General features: G+C 55.9%; 1 protein-coding gene across 2 annotated transcripts in view; it reads right to left on the bottom strand.

The window, feature by feature from the left end:
• Window positions 1–284: 284 nt before the first annotated feature.
• The window catches only part of MLLT6 (MLLT6, PHD finger containing), a 43,431-nt gene continuing 26,732 nt past the window's right edge, over window positions 285–16,983 (bottom strand). For both annotated transcript variants that reach the window (XM_035569874.2, XM_035569875.2), the window contains exons 9-20: window positions 14,382–14,556; window positions 13,008–13,616; window positions 11,484–11,668; window positions 10,601–10,718; window positions 7,019–7,085; window positions 6,547–6,689; window positions 6,076–6,264; window positions 5,794–5,882; window positions 5,032–5,387; window positions 4,768–4,876; window positions 2,983–3,363; window positions 285–2,135 (exon numbers count right to left, since the gene is read on the bottom strand). In XM_035569874.2, coding sequence (XP_035425767.1) covers window positions 2,091–2,135; window positions 2,983–3,363; window positions 4,768–4,876; window positions 5,032–5,387; window positions 5,794–5,882; window positions 6,076–6,264; window positions 6,547–6,689; window positions 7,019–7,085; window positions 10,601–10,718; window positions 11,484–11,668; window positions 13,008–13,616; window positions 14,382–14,556 — 2,466 coding nt within the window. In that variant the 3' untranslated portion in view covers window positions 285–2,090. The remainder of the gene's footprint in view (window positions 2,136–2,982; window positions 3,364–4,767; window positions 4,877–5,031; window positions 5,388–5,793; window positions 5,883–6,075; window positions 6,265–6,546; window positions 6,690–7,018; window positions 7,086–10,600; window positions 10,719–11,483; window positions 11,669–13,007; window positions 13,617–14,381; window positions 14,557–16,983) is intronic.

Raw genomic sequence — 16,983 nt, 5'->3', positions numbered from 1 at the left:
AAAAAGTGCAAGCACACGACTGTGCCAGAGGAAGTTTCAGGGACGGGGAGCCAAGATTAGAGTCAAACCATTTGAAACTGAAAGATCTCGTTCACATTTTGTAAGGACCGGGTTGACGGACGGGGCCAGGGCTCAGCACGCGACGGCTGGGGACAGGGGGTGTCAGCAGGAGCCACCCTTCGGCTGCTCCTCGCTAGGCTGCAGAGACCAGGAGGGAGGGAAGGAGACTTTTTTTCCTGTATTTTCACTTTTAGCTGCCATCTGCATCTTTCCAATAGCTTCTTAACCTTGTTAAAACATTAGCTTTTCTGTATTAAAAAAAAATTATATATATATATATATAATATATATATTTCTGAGCAGACAGCAGTGTTCTACCCAGTTCACAGAACTAGAGGCTGAGATCAAAAAGGTTCTTCCTTTTGTTTTAGCCTTATCCAACCACTGTGGTGATAATCCTCCAAACAAAAATAACGAAACAGAAAAAGGATGAAAGATTTAGCAGATGAGTTTTGCCTGTCACAAGCTTTCCTAGTACTATCAGCACAGCCCCACTGCTGACAAATTTGAATAGTGCAAACCAGTTAGGGGCAGTGGGAATGTGCTGAAAAATATTTGTTAAGGTCTGACAGTTATTATTATTATTATTTTTTTTTTTTAAGACCCTCAGAGTTTCTATTTGCTGGAGTCTTCACGCCTGCCCCCCACCCACCAGAGCTCTGCATTTAGCCAGGGGATGAGGCAAAGGGGCACGCGTACGTTTGACGTAGATGTTCCCCTTCCCTCAGGGCTGCCCCACCTGTCCTTCACTCAATCCATCGCATCCCAGCTCAGAGGAAGCCGCTGCCTTTGCTGGGGTTCCAGGCTGCAAGACGGAGTTAAGGTCAAGAGGTGGAAAACAACGAAGGGTCCGATGTCCTAGCTTGGGAGGTTGTCCCATTGCTTGGAGATCCCTTTTCTCAAGTGCCCAAGACCAGTGGAAGAACGTTGGTAGGTTTTTGTTGTGTTTTTTTTTTTGTTTTGGTTTGTTTTTTTTTGCCAGACTGGAATGATTTGTGGTGGGTAAGAACGAACAGGTACCAGATCTGGGACTGTCTTTTCCACACACACACCTTTCTATCGCCCAGCTTAGCCTAGGAAACAAGTGCCAGGTTCAAACCGCACCTTCTGAAGTTGGCTACGATATGGGTAATACTGGCTACGGCCCCTTTTTGCAAGCTGAAATTTTAGGCTTTGGAAATCTTGGAAGTAGAGTGAAAGACGGCATGAGGAGCAGGAGTGTGCTTTTCACGTGAAACGTACAGCACCGACCCAACAGCAGCTTGTGAGCAGACGTGGCAATGTCCTTTAAAGAAGCTGGTGGCTTTCACCTCCCCAAGCACCAATCCTTCCCCATCGCTCCACCGCTCGTGTCTTTTCAGGCTGGGTATGGATCCAGCTGGCGTGCAGGGGCATCGTATGATGGCTACAGAGACAACGGCCTCCTAAGAGCCCAGCAGATGAGAAGCAGTTGAGAAACCTCAGCTGCGGGGCTTCTTCTCAGCCTCCCCATCTGGGAGGAGCAGACCACACAGGCGCTGCCACCACGTCCCACTTCCCCAGCCGTGGCACATCCAGTGCTGCCTCCGAGGGCACTGCCAGATTCCTCTGCACTGTGCAGAAAAGAGTCCTCAGCAGAGGGGCCTCCCTCCACCAAGGTCTTGGCCAAGGATGCTCGACGGTCTCTAGTGCCTCGGCCTGGGGGCTACACACACGTAAACACACGCTTGCGCTCCCGGCAGGGAGGAGACCGGCAGGCATCTGGTGTTAGCTCTCCTCCACTCTGCGTGGAAACACAGCTTCACTTTGAGCATGTGTGGCACAGACCAGCGCGGCAGGCTGCCCCCCGCCTTCGCTCCTCCCGATGCCAGGGCTTGGTCAGAGACGTACTGTCTTCCAAAGCACCTCTTGGCATTGCCCAGCGGCAGGAAATGCTTCTTGGAAGCCTTGTGCTCATTGCTCTAACAGTATCAAAGTTGCTGACTGTGGAAAGCCACATTCCCCTGGCTGAGAGGAGTTGGCTGCTGGTTTGTTCGGGGTGAGGGGGGAGCTTAGCCCTTGTCCTGGGTAAGAGGAGCTCCCTTTTCATTCATGCTCTTTAAAAAACAAACAGAAAAAGAGACGCAGAGGAGACAGGTATCAGTACTGGACAGGCAGCGACACGAGGGGGCAGAAGCAGATAGCTCTGCTGTGCTGCTGACCTGGCCCTGCTCACCGCGACCTCTCAGGCTCCACCGAGATCATCGGAGACACGGGAGCCCCAGGCTTCCCCTCTGCCCGGTTCAGGCTGAACAGGCCCCTCGACCCTGGCCTTTGGCTCCTAAGTGTCTCCAACCAGGACTGGACCTTCTGGGTACAGGCACAGGCCAGGGGAGGAGGATGGAGGACAGGCAAAAGTACCACACCATCAGTCCCTAGACGCTGGTGTTCCAGGACAAGGGTGCTTTACAGAGAGGCTGTAGACCTCTCCACACCTCCACAACCTCTCCTCTCAGGTGCAAGATTCCTTCTAAACCCTGGGTTTCAACATGCAGTCACCTTTACATCTCATCACGAGGCCCTAATAGGGCCAGCACTGCAAGGGGCACACTGCCCGTCCAAGTCTTAGGGTCAACGGAGACAAATCTATGGCCTGCCTCTGCCTCGCTTCTGCAGCAGGTCTGGCGTGTGTCTGTGCCCGTGTGCACACAAGGAAGGGCACCCCGGGAGCTCTGTGCCTACCTGACCCTGCCTGGGCCTTACAGAAGTCCATGGAGGTCGGATCAGGACGTGACACGGGCTAGTCGGGGATGGAGCAAAGCCAGTGGAGGATCCTGGCTCTGTTGCCTAAGCGGTGCCCTCGTTCCCCCGTTAACTGCAGCGCAGACTGCCTCTCCCTGGGTCTGCACAGCGCCTAGCACCACGAGCTCACTGGGGTTAGGGTAGTGCTAGCAGCATACGCACCGTTCCTTTTGGGGTGTTGCCATCAGCCTGCAGGTTGAGAAACGGGTTAGTCTGTGCTGTAAGGACAGGTGGGATGCCTGTCCCCGAAGCCATGAGGCTGTTCCCAGGAGCGCTGAGTGGCGGGGTGGCCTGCGGAGCCAGGAGGGCATTGCTAGGGTTGAGCTGTTGGGGGGAGAGGGAGGCCATGAGAGAGCTGCTGCTGGGGGGCGCCTGGGGGGCCGAGGTCATCAGGGCGCTGGTGCTGGAGTGCAGGAGGGGGGCAGAGGTGGCCGCCAGGAGGCTGCTCATGGACAGCTGGGACGAGCTCGTCATCTGCAGCCGCTGCAGCTCCCTCTTCTGCTGGATTTGCTGCATCATCTGGAACACCAGGGCCTGCTGCTCCTGCAGGGAAGGGCGAGAAGAGCCGTCAAGGGAGGGACAAAGGGCTCAGGAAAAGGTGACACCTAAGCCAGAGGAGCCAGAGCAGCACGCTCCGCCCCAGGCACTGCAACTGGCAGTGCACAGAAAGTCCCCTTCCTCATCTACCTATAGGTAGAGAGAGGAACAGGCTGTGAAGTTCATTAACAGCCTGTGCTTCTGCCCTGCCCAGCCCCACTGTTTCCTGAAGCGTGGGATTAGCTGACCCTCACTAAGACACCTGCAGGCACACCGATCTACTCAGCCCTTTCCAAGCAACTGATCCATGGATTTTAAATCTGGGGTATACACTGACCTGGATTTCTGTGCTGGCTGCTATTTTTTTTTCCCCAGCCTGTACTGCAGGTGAGCAGGACTCGGGGGATGAGGGCCACGGCTCACCTGCGCCCAGAGGGACGCCCTCAAATCCCACCAAACTGCAGAAATCGCTATAGCAACCATCGACCAATGCTGCAGGCCGAGGGCTGACATTGTTTCCATACCCATAGGGATGCAGCTGATGACACGGTGACATCAGCCGCTGAAAAGAGAAGCCTTTTGAAATTTGCTTTTCCTTGGTTATAAATAGCCTGACCCAGAAACCTATCCAAAACACTGGGCCACGTCCAAGGGAGATATAAATGTGTACAGCTTCATTGACGGTGTTAGCACTGCCATGCAGCTCCACCGCAGGGGAGGGACAGCGCAGAGGTTTCTGCAGGGTGAGTGAATGCGGCTCTTAGGGGCTTGTTTACCATCCGTCTGTGCAGCCTTTCCCACAGCAGCCTGGGACGGGGCTGCCTGATCCTTTTTCTGACCCCAAAGTCCTCAGCCACCTCCACGAGTCCCCCTGCCACCTCTCGTTCTCTTTGCCAATGTGCCCAGGCACACTCACCTGCCTCAGGGCTAAGTAATTTGGTGCTTATCTCGTTCTAAACTCGAGCAGTGTCCTCAAGCAAGTTCCTTCTCTCCTGTGAGCCTCAGCACATCTGCAAGCCCAGAGCTCAGTGCTCTCGTGGCAGCAGGAGCAGACATGATTTGCATTCAGAGATGTCTGGAGGAGGTAACAGCACTCCTGATTTTACGGAGGCTTAGCGTTACCATGTTCTCACACCCTCAGGATGTGGGAAACCCAGATTAAATTTTTTCCTTTGTACAAAAAATTTCAAATCCCCATCTCCCCCCTCCAGGAGGTGCCGCACCTTCCTGCCTAAAGCTTTTCTCCTCGCTGCACCCACTGCAGCCCCGAGACAGGGGAAGAGCACGTGACTCTGCAGCCCTGTGGGCAAGGGGGTCGTGTGCAGGAGGGAGCCGTACTTTCTGCTCCCTGCTCCGAGGCTTTCTCATTAAACAGTTCATCAGATAAAAGGTGCCAGCAGGCACACTTACCGGATTAAGCGGTTGAGAAGTCAGGAGCTGCTGAAGCTGCTGGAGCTGCTGTTCGTGTTGGTGCAAGACGTGCCGCTGCTGCTCTGTCAGGGGACTCAGGCTGGGCACGCTGCAAGGGGAGCAGGGCAGGGAACGTCAGCACAGCCCGCCTTGGTCCCATACACACACAGGGCCTTCCCTCCCTCCCTCCCTCCCTCCCTCCCTCCCGGTGCTAAGCTTCTGATGGAGAGGGCAGGGCCGTCCCCGCGAGCTCCCCGTCCTCACCTGCTCAGGCTGGTGGAGAGCTGCAAGGTCGGAGGCCCGCTCGCCTGCGTCAGCGCGCTCGGAGGCTGGGCGGCCTGAGCTCCGTTCAGATTCCCCAGGATCCCGTTGATGGGCATCTGCTGGCCTCCTGCCAGGGTCCCCATCAGGCCGTCCACCATGGGCACCGTGGAGAGGCTGTGGCTGGCAGCGGTGCCTCCCCCCAGCCCGCTGCCTGCCACCCTGGCCAGGCCATTCACCTGCTGCGCCCCGGGCAGGGGTAGCGAGGCAGGACTCTGCTGCAGCATGGGCAGGGGTGGAGGAGTGCTGTGGAAGGACAGGGAAGAGCTGCTCCTGCTGGGGCAACCTGAATGAGGGTCCTGGGGGAGAAACGGACATAAGAGCATCGGACTGGGGCAGCTTGTGAAAGGTCAGCTCAGCTCCAGGGGGGCTCTGGACAGGAGCTGGAGGTGGGAAGGGGGGCTGTGAGTGCAAGTGCAGGTGTATGCTCAGAGAGGTCCCAGAACTCAGATGTACTTTGCTGGATGTCTGCAAGCGCAGCCAGAATAACCTAGAAGCATTCTCGCCTCTCGCTCTCAGGCTCAGCTACCCTCAGCACTGAGATAAACCGAAGAGCGGCCACTCCAGAGAAAGAAACCTGATTTCTGGGCCTTGACTACTCGGATTTATGAGCTGGACATCAAGTCAGAGCACCGGGACTGCACTGCTCTGGTCCCGCCCCAGGTCCCTTTCCCAGCTGGCTGGGGGAGGCGGTGGCCCCTGTACCTCAGAGGAAGTGGAGAGCGAGTTCTCGATCCCAAAGCTGTTCTTGCATGGCGGGCTCTTGCTGATGCTCAGGGAATCGTTGTTGCAGACTGTAAGGAGGAAAGAAGAGAGAACGGAGTCAGGGGTGGAGCCTGACGTTGCCACAGCAATGGCAAGGGAGAGCGCTTCCCATCAGCGGCTGCAGCGAGATAAATGGGTCAGATCCTCCCTGCCGTGACCCCCCTGCCCACCCCGGAGCACCGCTAGGAATGGCACGGGGTGACGCTTCCCACTGCCCCTCACCGTTGGGAGGCAGGATGTACTGGGCCTGGCTGCCTGGGCCGTTGCTGCTGGTGACCACCGGGAAAGGGACGGAGAGCTGGACGTTGAGGAGCTGCAGACGCTCCTTCTTGGCTGTCAGCGTCATGATCTGCTCCTGAAGCCGCTGGTTCTCCTTCTGCAGCGAGTGCAGGGCTTTGAGCATTTCTACAACTGCAGGGAACAGAAGAAGGGAAAGGGGGCAGGGTCGGGGGAGAGAATGGGGGACAGAGGGAAGAGGAGAAGGGGGACCACAGAGGGGTACCGCAATTAGAGCACGCCGGGGGATGAGACTGACCTGCAGATCACAGTCCTGCTGCCAGCTACTCCCCCATGGCACAGGCTAGCGCTTTGTCCCCAGCCTGGCTCCTTTGCCGTGGGCAAAATCCCAGCTGGCTCTGACAAAACCATGAACAAGGACCCCTCCTCCCGCAGCCCGTACCCCCAGCGACTCACTGTTTACGCCGGCTTCCCCATTGCCCTGCTTCTCCAGAAGCTGCTCGATGTTTGGGGTGGCCTGGGGAACATTCTCCAGCTGCCCGCTGCTGCTGCAGGACACCGTCTGGTCAAAGAGGGTCGGCAGGCTGCTGATGGGGGACCTGGGGAGGCGGGGGGGGGGGGGGGGGGGAGTGTCAGCAATGCTTCCCTTAGTCTGCACCCGCACTCTGCTCCCTTCTCCCGCACCTCCACCGCCTGGGAGCGGCTGCGTCCCTCCCAGCCTCCATCTCCTCGGCTCCGCTCCAGGAGAGCCCTCCATCCATCCCCGTTCACCCCGACATCGGCCGAGCATCCTGCCTCCTTCCCCCCGCCGCTGCCCCTCGCCGCCCCTCGCCTTGCCCCAGGAGGAGGCGAGATGCTCCGTCCCCCCCCCCCACCCTGCTTTCCGCGGTCCCCGGGGTGCGGCGGAGGACTCCTGAAGGACACTCACATGGAAGAGAGACTCTCCTGGGGCGACGTCCCTCGGCAGCCAAAACCGCAGTCCTCCAGGTCGGGCTCTGGGTGGGGAGAGGGACAGAAGGGGCTCAGCGGCGGCCGCTGGTGCCGGCAGGTGCCCGGCAGCCGGGGTGGGCGCCCGCTAGGGGGGAGCACGGAGCAGCCCGGCCGCCCGCATGCGCCCCCGCCGCCCGGGGGAGGCGACGGAGGAGGGGCCGCGTGTCCCCGCGTGTCCCCGCGGTCCTCCCCCCCCCCCCCGGCCTCTGCGGGCCTGCGGCTGGGCTGACGGCCCCCCCCAGATCCACCCCCCCCCGGCAGAAGGAGCCTTTCCCTTTAGCCGCAAGGCAGGGGGCTGCTCGATGGCTGAGCCGCAGGACGAGCGGAGCCTGCGCGCCCTGGGCTCTCCGAGGTGCCACCGCAGCCCCGTGCCTTCAGCATCCTTCCCCTAAATCCAGCTGCGGTCCTCCCAGCATTTCCAAGTGCTCAGCTCCTTTCTGAACTGCTTAAGTGAGTGTCCAGGAGCTACCCCCATGCCCACCCCTCTGTCCCACAGAGCACCGCAGCGCCAGGGACGGAGCCACTGGGTGTGCGCCCATGTGGGACATCTCCTATTCAAACACTAAGCAAGGAGCGAGGAGGATTCAGCTGCCATTTGCTCTCCATCCCCTGAGCCTGCCAGCCCGTGAACACACGTTCCCCTCGCTCCAGGCCGTGTCAGATGTTGTGGCTACAGCCTGCACCAGCTGGCTGACTCGCCCCTCCTCTTCTTCACACAATAAGAGATGTTTCTGATGTGCAAGAATCCAGGAAGTCTCCTGCAGGGAACACTGCAAGGCACTGTGATTTATGATTTACAGTGTGGTGCCCTGAGCAGGGCAAGAAGTTACTGCCGGTATTTTCTGCTGCTGAGAACAAGCAAGTGCAGCTGCTGTTGGGCAGCTCTTAGGTATGAGGCTGATCCTCACCCCTTCATCCATGTGGGAATATCTTCCTGACCATCAGCTAGAACTGGTTCACCTTTCTGGGCAGAATCCACCACTTTCTAGCAGTTTCCAGCCAGCAGTTCCCAGCCAGCAGCAGCCTCTCGGTGCAAGGCACCACGTGGAGACAAGGTTAACAAAGTCCTTGAGATGCTGGAAGACACGAAGCCTTCCTATTTTCTCCACTGATGATCAGCTACCAGAAGGCTGGGAAGGGTCAGGCAGTGCTTCTCTGTACCGTTTTCATCCAAAGACCACCTAAACTTTTTGAAAAAACATCCCCAGCCCATCACATGCAGCTTTGCCACAATAGTTTAAACTTGCAATCAAATAAACATTCGGCTAAGCTCTGACTGTCTGCGTGTTACTGTCTTGTTTGGTCGCAGACCAGGCAGGCTGTGTGCATCTATACAGCGCCAGTTTGCTGAAACCAGGCTCCATACTCAACTATCTGCTGGCCAACGCCACCCTGTTGTCTGGGGGACCGGGAGATGACTGAGTTATCACACAGAGACAGCACTTTGCAGGGCAGCAAGTAGGAAAAAGAGGCTTGGAGGCAACTGCAGAAGATAAATACGTTTGGCCTGTCATCATAACGAGGCAGGATCCAGGACAAGCCGTGGGAGGATGAACTAGACAGTAGCTAAGCAAGTGGGAAGATAAGAATCAGACTTTTTACACTGCCAAAGGCACCCGGTATCAACCTGCATCAGTGATAACAGTTTCTCAGTTCCCCCATCTGTAAGACAGGATAACACCATTTCCCTACATCACATTAAAATCATGAAGAGCTCAAATATTACTGCAGCAAAATCTATGCCTGCAGGGGATCTGTCTACACAGACACTCTCAGGAAAGGTAATCTGTTTTAAAGACAAGGCAGGAATACTTAAAACTTCACAACCACTCTGTTAATGACTTGGGATTAAAGCAGTCGTCACACTTTAAAATGAAAATGGCCACACAGGAGGTTTAATGCATGTTAATTAACCCCCCTGGAAAAAAAGAGAATTTGGCTTAACACCCTCTGGGTCACTAGCTCCAGCAAGAGGAGACGGTGATGGAGAAAACTTAAAAGGTGACAACAGGAGCTGTTCTGAAGGCTGCCTGGGACTGGAAGAAACATGTCCTGAAACTCCGAAGATCCCAGACAAACAAAAGAGCAATCTTGGAAATGGAAACTAAGGATCAAGCTTTTTCGAGCACTTCGGATGCTGGGCTTTGCCCACATGATTCATTCATTATTAGCCTCGGGGCTGGAACAGACTGCTGAGCGCTGTATTGTGCCTGAACCACAAGGCTATTCCTGCAAGTTGACTTGCTTCCTTCTCCTGTCAGCACTTTGCCAAAATAACAGCAAAGGGGAAGTGGCAGCGGGTCATCTCCTCTCTCCTGTCGGTTGCCGCAAGGGAAGAATAACTCTTGGAATCATCCCATTCTTCCTTAATTCCAGGTGACCGAATCACGCCTGGCTCAGAGCTCCCATGCGGTGCCCTTACTCCCACTGGTGCCAGCTGTGCGGTTACCTTCCCGTGGCACTCGAGCAGACACAAGCTGCCAGCAGGGGCATGCAGACAAAGTGCTGCCAGTGATAGAGAGACAGACAGGGAACTTCCATGGGCTTGCAAAGGTCATAAGCAAGCATACATGTTCATTCATGCTGTACATGCAGGCATGCACGCTGGTTAAGGCGAACAAGGGCACACCGGTGTCAGATTCTCCAGAGAACTCAGCTCTAAGGAGGACTGTGCCTTTTACAGTCCTTGCCTGTGATGCTGGGCAGAGTTTTACCTCCCAAGTTCAGCAGCCAGCATGCCGAGCTGCCAACATTTCTGGGCTAGGGGAGCAGGAGACAGTCGCGCCACTAGCTGCAACATCTGAAAATCAGGAGGGTGCTTTTGTTTAACTACTGGTGCAAACCAAAAATCAGGCCCATTCTGCTCAGAAAAAAAGAAGAAGTCTTATGATGCTTCAAGTTTCCTGCTTATTAACCAGGCAACTTTCCAAGAAAAATGAATTTGCCTTGGTGGGAAAAAATGAGCAGTTGTAAGCAATTCGGTGTTGGCACGTTCATGTTTGGAAGTTGAAAACAGTGAATTTCGCATTTCATGACAAAGCCAAAGCGGAAGAGCAGAAACTAACTCAAAACAGAGGTGGACGATGAACATTAAGAGTGCAAGATCTCTCTCATTAAACAACAACAAAACACCCTTCAGCTTATTTTGAAGAAGCAAAAGCTCGCAATAGTTTTCACTAGGTTTGCACAGCTTTAGTAGGCAAAAAGGCGAGAGATTTCTGTAGGGAAGGATTTCCATTCTTGCACCTCCTCAGCACGTGTCCAGGGACACGCATGAGCCATTGGACACAGCAGCAGATGTGCTTTTACAGGACCGAAGGCCAAAACTTCATTAGGGCAATGCAAGCACCTCCTGCCTGGGGAAAAAGGCACTGTCCCTCTCTCCTAGCCCCTGGCTGTCACACGCATGGAATGGGAGCAAGCAGGGAGGGCAGCTGGAGAACTACGAATGCGGTTGTCTTGACTCCTCCAGGGAGACCCCTTCGGGAGCCCAAACTCACATACCTTCTGGTTCACGTACCTGCCCGGCTGCTTTCCGACTGATTTAGGAGCGGGTTGATTGACAGCCCAGATGTGAGGGGGCTTCCAAAAATATGTGAGGAGGGGAGGCTGAATGTTGAACCTGCCAGTGAGAACACCTACATGGCAAAACGGGGGGGAGGGAGAGGGGGAAGAGAGAGAGAGAGAGAAATTACTTCTCAAAAATGCAAGAGGAAAATAACTTTTCATTATTTCTTCTCTTCCTGACTCTTGAACCCAGCTTGGTCTTGAGAGAGTGTTAAAAATATCTTCTTGGAAGTCTCGCTAGACAGCTGAAATCTTCCCAGCCCCATCTCAGAGCCAAGAGGCCTGAATGAGCTGCGTAACACTGGAGCTGTAAAACTAACTCTCTCATCCCTGTAAAACACCTCTCGCTGTGAGCTCCTGACAAAGGACCAGGCTCTGTCTCCTGGCACACACGCAGCCCACCCAGCTGGGAGGTGCGAGCCCTCCCACCGAGCTATCTGTGCTGCAGAGCGAAGGTAGGGCTGGCACCAGCGCCAGCAGCCAGCAAGCAGCAGGGCACGAGCAGCACGGGACACAGCACACGCACCGACAGCCAGGCCTCTGCCACCCGGCCGTCCTGTCCACGCTCCTTTTACAGTCAGTGCAGAGTACCGTGCCCTTTTAGGCTGCAGTTCCTCTCTGCCCCCAAACGGGCTGTGATGCCAAATTGCCTGCATCTTTCTAGCGTCTCTAAGGGAAGCCACAGTTGGCAGCTCCCCTGCAATCATGAAGGAAGAAAAACAGCGTTCCCAAATGGAAAAAGCAGCTCCTCTGTGCCCACAAGCTAGTCCTGCTCTGCCAGTCACAGCTCTGTCTGACCAACAGGCCCTCTCCTGCCCTGGTCCTGATGTTCTTACCTGCGTGGTGGAGACCGAGGAGGAAGAGGAGGCTGGGATGGTGCTAGCAAAGGGAGACCGGTTGAGCTGTGGGAGAGACGACGTACCCTGGTGTGCCAGCAGGCTGGAAGAGAGGGGTGTACTGCACACAGCTCGGAGCACTCCGCCCCCGTGGGAAATAGGGTCCTTGTTACTGGTGTAGATCCCTGCGAGGGGAGGAGATGCGTTAAGGATGGCCTGGAGGCAGCTGGCATTGTGCAGGGCTTCATCTCAGAAAGGGAGGGTGACGCCAAAGCACAGGACCAAGTTTAACAAGCACTTCAGCATCTCGTGGCCCAGCGCACGGCGACGGTGGTGACAGCCCATAATCCTTCTGTCGAAGGTGTCACAAAGTTTTCCAGCCTTCCCCCCCTCCCATTTGCTCGCCACAGCCGATACAATCGGGCAGAGAAACCACAGCACACCGTGACTCACCAAAGCCACAAGTCAAGAGCCCGCGCTCCTGCTGAGCTATCCCCTCCCCTGCCACGGTGCCCACGGACGAAGGTGGGACGCGGCCAGAGAAATGAGGAAGGAAGGTGAGGAGGGAGCTGCTGCGGAGGCAGGGGACCTGTCCGACTTCCCATCTGCTCAGGCACGCGGCAGAGCCCTGGGTCGGGTCCCGCAGCGCTCTGCCAACATCTCTCCGAGCAGGGGGAGAGCGAGGCCTGGCAGCCTCCTCCTCTCTGAAACATCGTTTTGTTGTTCGGGGGGAGGCAGGGAGAAAAATTGGCCTAAGATTCTGATAATGGAGGTCACAACAACTCCTGCAGCTCCTCTCCGCTCTCAGGCAGCGCAGACAAATGGGCCGCAGCTCCCAGACGCACACAACAAAATTGTATCCCCCCTCGCAATCTGACCTAAATCGGAGCATCTGCAAACAACCCACAATAGACCGATGACAAGTTCTGCTGCCAGAACAGTGTCAAACCTCAGCCCCGAGCTGCAGGCCCCTCCTCTGCCTGCTGCCTTAACCCCTTCCTGCCACGCATCCCTGCTGCCCTCAGCCCTGCCAGGTCAGGGGACTCCGGCCGGGAACTGCTGGCAGCCTCTCGGCAGAGTTAACGGTGTCCCTCCGAGCCTCCGTGGATGTGGTCAGACCAGGATGAACGGTTTTGCTTCGAAAAGAGGGGTTAAACTTGAACCACTCATGAGAATCCCTCATTTGGGGTCGGATTGCGGTTGTGCTGGTTTGGCCTGCGAACACCCCTGTCTGTATCGCTTCAGAAATTCAGCTCTGGCTTGCTGAGCTTTTCCAGCACTTGAGAGGGAAGGGCTTGAAATGCTCCCAGCTCCAAGGAGAAGAGAAGCTGACCCAGAGGAGACTGTGAGATGAACACTAAGATGGAAATGGGAGACCAGACCCGGATTTTTATAGCTTCTGGGAATGAAAGCGAGGGACCGGACCCTGGGCAGCTGCAGGTTCAGACACCAGCCAAACACGATGCTGAAGAGAGCAGGGCTGGGAGCAACCGTGCACACCTGGAGCCCTAAGGGGAAACATACCTGAACTCAGCAGTGGGGATTCCATGCTGAGGCTGGGCAGGTTCCCCGTGTGGCTGAAGGGCCGCGAAGAGTTGCTGATGCTGGAGCTAACAAGGGAGCCCCCGGAGAAGGGCGACGAAGACGTAGACGTGGACCCAGCCAGCTGGGCACCCAAAATCTCTTTGCTTTTGCCCCCTTTCGGCCTGCCAGGCCCGTGCTTATTTTTCTTGCTGCCCTTGTGCTTCTTTTCTTTCAGCACCTCTCCCTCTTCCATGCTGAGGGACGGCATGCGCTTGTGGCTGCTGCTGCTGCTGCTGCCGCCGCCGCCGCCAGTGGCCCCGCTGCTCCCCACCGAAGGGCCGCTGACAGGGTTCGAGGCCTTGTAGTCCACAGGGGAGGCATCACGGCCTCGCTGCTGGCTCACGGCAGAGGTGGAGAAGCGCATGATGGACCCAAAGCCTGAGAAGATCACCTTCTGCTCAAAGATATCCCCCTTCTGGCCTTCATACAGAGGGGAGCAGTGCGAAGAAGAAGAGGAAGAGACAGGCTTCCGGTACTTCTCGTCGTCCTGCTCGAGCTTGGGGAATGTCACGAAATCCTGGGAGCACTGCAAGGAGCTGCAGGAGGTGCCTGGGGGAAGCAGAGGGGAAGCAGATGTAGGAAGGCTCGCAGTGGCAATAACTCAGCCCGCAAAGCAACGAGAGCACGGTCACAACGCAGGTCCTCTGGCACAGGCCAGAGACTGAGCTGAAGGACACTTCTGTCACCTCCCAGCCCTGGTCCACACCCCCAGCTGCTCTCATGCTCTCTGGTGAGCACGAGCGGTGCACGCCAGCCGCTTCATCCACCCAAACATGCGTGTGTCTGCTCCCCGAGGCCCTGCACCACCACCCTCCCTCCCTCCCGCCCTGATGAGGGTCCCGGGAGATGAAGCACGCGAGCGGTTCTGACAACAGCTCGAAAAAGGACCGAGAAACATCAGAGCAGATGGGAGCCCTGCAAGGTTCTGACTCAAAGCTCAGGGGAGCCCGGGTATCAGGTTTTGGCTCAGGTCTCTCCCCCGGCACTCCTTAAAGCACTCCTGCAGACAGTACCACCTACGGAGGAGAGGGCAGGTGCTGCCCATATTGCCTGCACGCAGTATCCCCTTCCCTCCTCCCTCCACTCAGACATCTGGATCTGTTTTGCCTTGCAGTGCAGCAGGCCTACGCAGGAGGCGAGCTGTAACACTCACCCGACCCAGTTATTCCCTCTGTGCACGGAGCAAGTAGCAAGGAGACTTTTCCCTTTCTCTTCAAGGAGTTAAAGAGCAATCAGCAAAGCTTCAAGGCACTTACTGGTGAAGCGAAGCATCACCCCCATCCCCTGTTCTCTGGCTTCTCCTCCGCCCCTTACCTGCAGGCTGGAAGGTCCCGCTGGAGGAAGCTGAGCTGAAGCCAGCCGAGCTTTTCCCACTTCCCGTCTTTTTCCCCTTGTGGCTGCTGCCATGGCTTGAGGACTTCTTGCCTTTCACCTCCGATCTCCCGACCTCTGAGGTCTCTTTGCTCCCCTCATGGTGGCTGGTGGAGCCCTGGCGAGCAGCAAACACAGAGGTCACTCATTTGGGCCAGATGTGGCCACAGCAGGGGCTCTTTTTAGCAATTTCCCCTTAAGAGAAGTAATTGCTCCCCCTGCCCACGAAGTGATGGCCAGCTGACATTACTCACAGGGGAAAAGCAGCATTCCCCTCTACTGCTCCTTGGTGGCATCAGTCTTTATACTCCTAGGGATTACACTCATCCCACCTCACTGCAGGGAATTAAACAGGGCGCTGACAATCCGAGCACAGACACCAGAGATTCCCAGCACTGTGGCCGAGAGGAGCACCCACCCTCAGAGGGCTCCTCAGCCCAAAGAAAATCTGAAAACTGCTGCGATTCAAATACGTATTTCAGCTGCATCTCTCGGGTGTGCTGCTCTCCGCAAGGTCATCCCACCTAGGAGAACCTGCCTGCCCTTCTGCTGTGATGGGAGATTCCCAGCGCATCCACCGAAACACCTCCGCTGCCAGTCCAGGGCTTTCCGAATCTACCACAGCAAATATTCTGCGCAGTGACATTGTTAAGCAGCATCTGACCATACGACAACAGATGCTACCCAAACCCCATATAAGCCGCCGGGAGACAGGGAAGCAAGGGGGATGAAGAGGCCGGGCAGATGCTAGGAAATGCAGGAGCTTGGGCTGAGAGAGAGAAGTGTGGGAGTTCAGCAGGGTGGGATGAACTGAAAACCGGATTCCTCGGGGCACCCACGCTAGGATGTGGAACCTTCACCTTCAAGTCACTTCAAAGCCAAACACGCAGCGTTCAAAGATCGCTTCCTGCAAGGTATTACTGCAACCAAATCAATATCATAGACGTGGTTCCAATGTGATGGCCACAGCCCAAAACACAACACCTGTATGTTAACGCCAACATCTTTTACTTCTCACTGAGAGCAGATACAAGGGAGACACAGAGAAGCACGAAACCTTTCTTAAATTCCACTACCCCTGACTCCAGATGACCTCTTCTTAGGGAGAGCTAAAGAAAAAAGGGCTTGTAATGCAGACTCATGAATGCCCAGATAAAAATCTTCCCCCATTCCTCCCACATGGTTTAATCACTCCGCACAATGCAACAGCTGGCAGCCTAACGCACACCAGATGTGCCGGGAATATGAAAGACAGGAGGAAGGGAGTGGTGGAAATTAGGGGGGGGAGAAGGGGGAATCTGTATTTTCTCATCACAGACTCCTGGATGTAGGAGATTAAGCTTTCTTGATTTATGAGCTCAGAGGGAGCGTGAAAATCTTTCCGACTTTCCACATCTGCCTGGAGGGGGAAAGGAGAGCGGTGCCTGGGGGCTACGGGAAGTCCTGAGACTGTTCACAAAGTCACAGGAACGAGATGGCTCATGTCCCGGCAGATATGCAAAGCCCCAGATTTTCCCTCCATAAATTTCTCTCTTTGGAGCTCCCCACAAGGTGCATGAGGCCACGGGAGGGCAGGGGGAAACCACGTGAGGAGACATGTTCTAAATCTGGAGTGTCAGGGAGGGAGTGCAGGGCAAGTAATGTATTAGTGCAGGGTGGAAGGGGGAAATCTGAGCTGGGAAATAAATCTTAATTGCAAAATTAAAGGCAAAAAAAAAAAAAAGAGGGGGGAGAGAGGCTGAGCTGGTGGTGGATGGCCGGACACTCACCTGCAGGGCTGATCTGACCTCACGGACCTCCCCGCCAACCTCCCAGAGATTTGGGGGCAGGATTTTACTACCTACTGCCAAATGCCATCTTAGATAATGTTTGCCAAAGAGGTCACAGCAGACGGAACCGTACGGAGCTACCGTGAGCCCTCTGCACCGCGGAGAGCCCTTCTCCAGCAGCCGTCCCAGGGAGCCTGCACGTGGGGCGAGGGCCCAGGCACTGCAGCTGGGGAGCAAAGGGAGGGAAACCGAAACCGCCCTAAATCACTTCCCCTCCCTGTGCCTCTGTTTCTTCCCCCCTTTGCTCCGTGGAGCCTGCAAGCTCTGTGTGGCACTGCAGCCTTCCAGGAGACACATGAGAACGGCCAAGCACAACACGGCCGTGATTTGAAGGGGAGGGGCCTGCTACCTTAATGCCAATATTAATAATAGTAACGAGGGCTGCAATCCCGTCACCTCCCTAAGGAAGCAGATTCTCCAGCTCAGGGCTGCTGCCTAGAGGAGGCAGGGCTGGAGAAACCTGCATGCTGGCTGCTTACGTTGGACATACACAGAGCTCTGAAGCTCTAGACCTTTGGCTTTTCTCCAGCCCGGAAAACTGTACGTACGTGTGCATGTGCAGAAACGCCGACGTTCTGTGTGTTTTGCAAACAGGTGTGCATGGCGGAGTGCGGGCTGCAGAGAAAAAAACAGGGAAGCACTGAGGAAGCGAGAGCTCCCTTTCAAAATGAGGCAGCAGTTGCATTTTGAAGCTCTGTTTTAAGCAACCGAGTAAA

Source organism: Cygnus atratus, chromosome 25, assembly GCF_013377495.2.
Source record: "Cygnus atratus isolate AKBS03 ecotype Queensland, Australia chromosome 25, CAtr_DNAZoo_HiC_assembly, whole genome shotgun sequence".
Lineage (NCBI taxonomy): Eukaryota > Metazoa > Chordata > Aves > Anseriformes > Anatidae > Cygnus > Cygnus atratus.
This window is presented reverse-complemented; position numbering and strand designations above follow the sequence as displayed.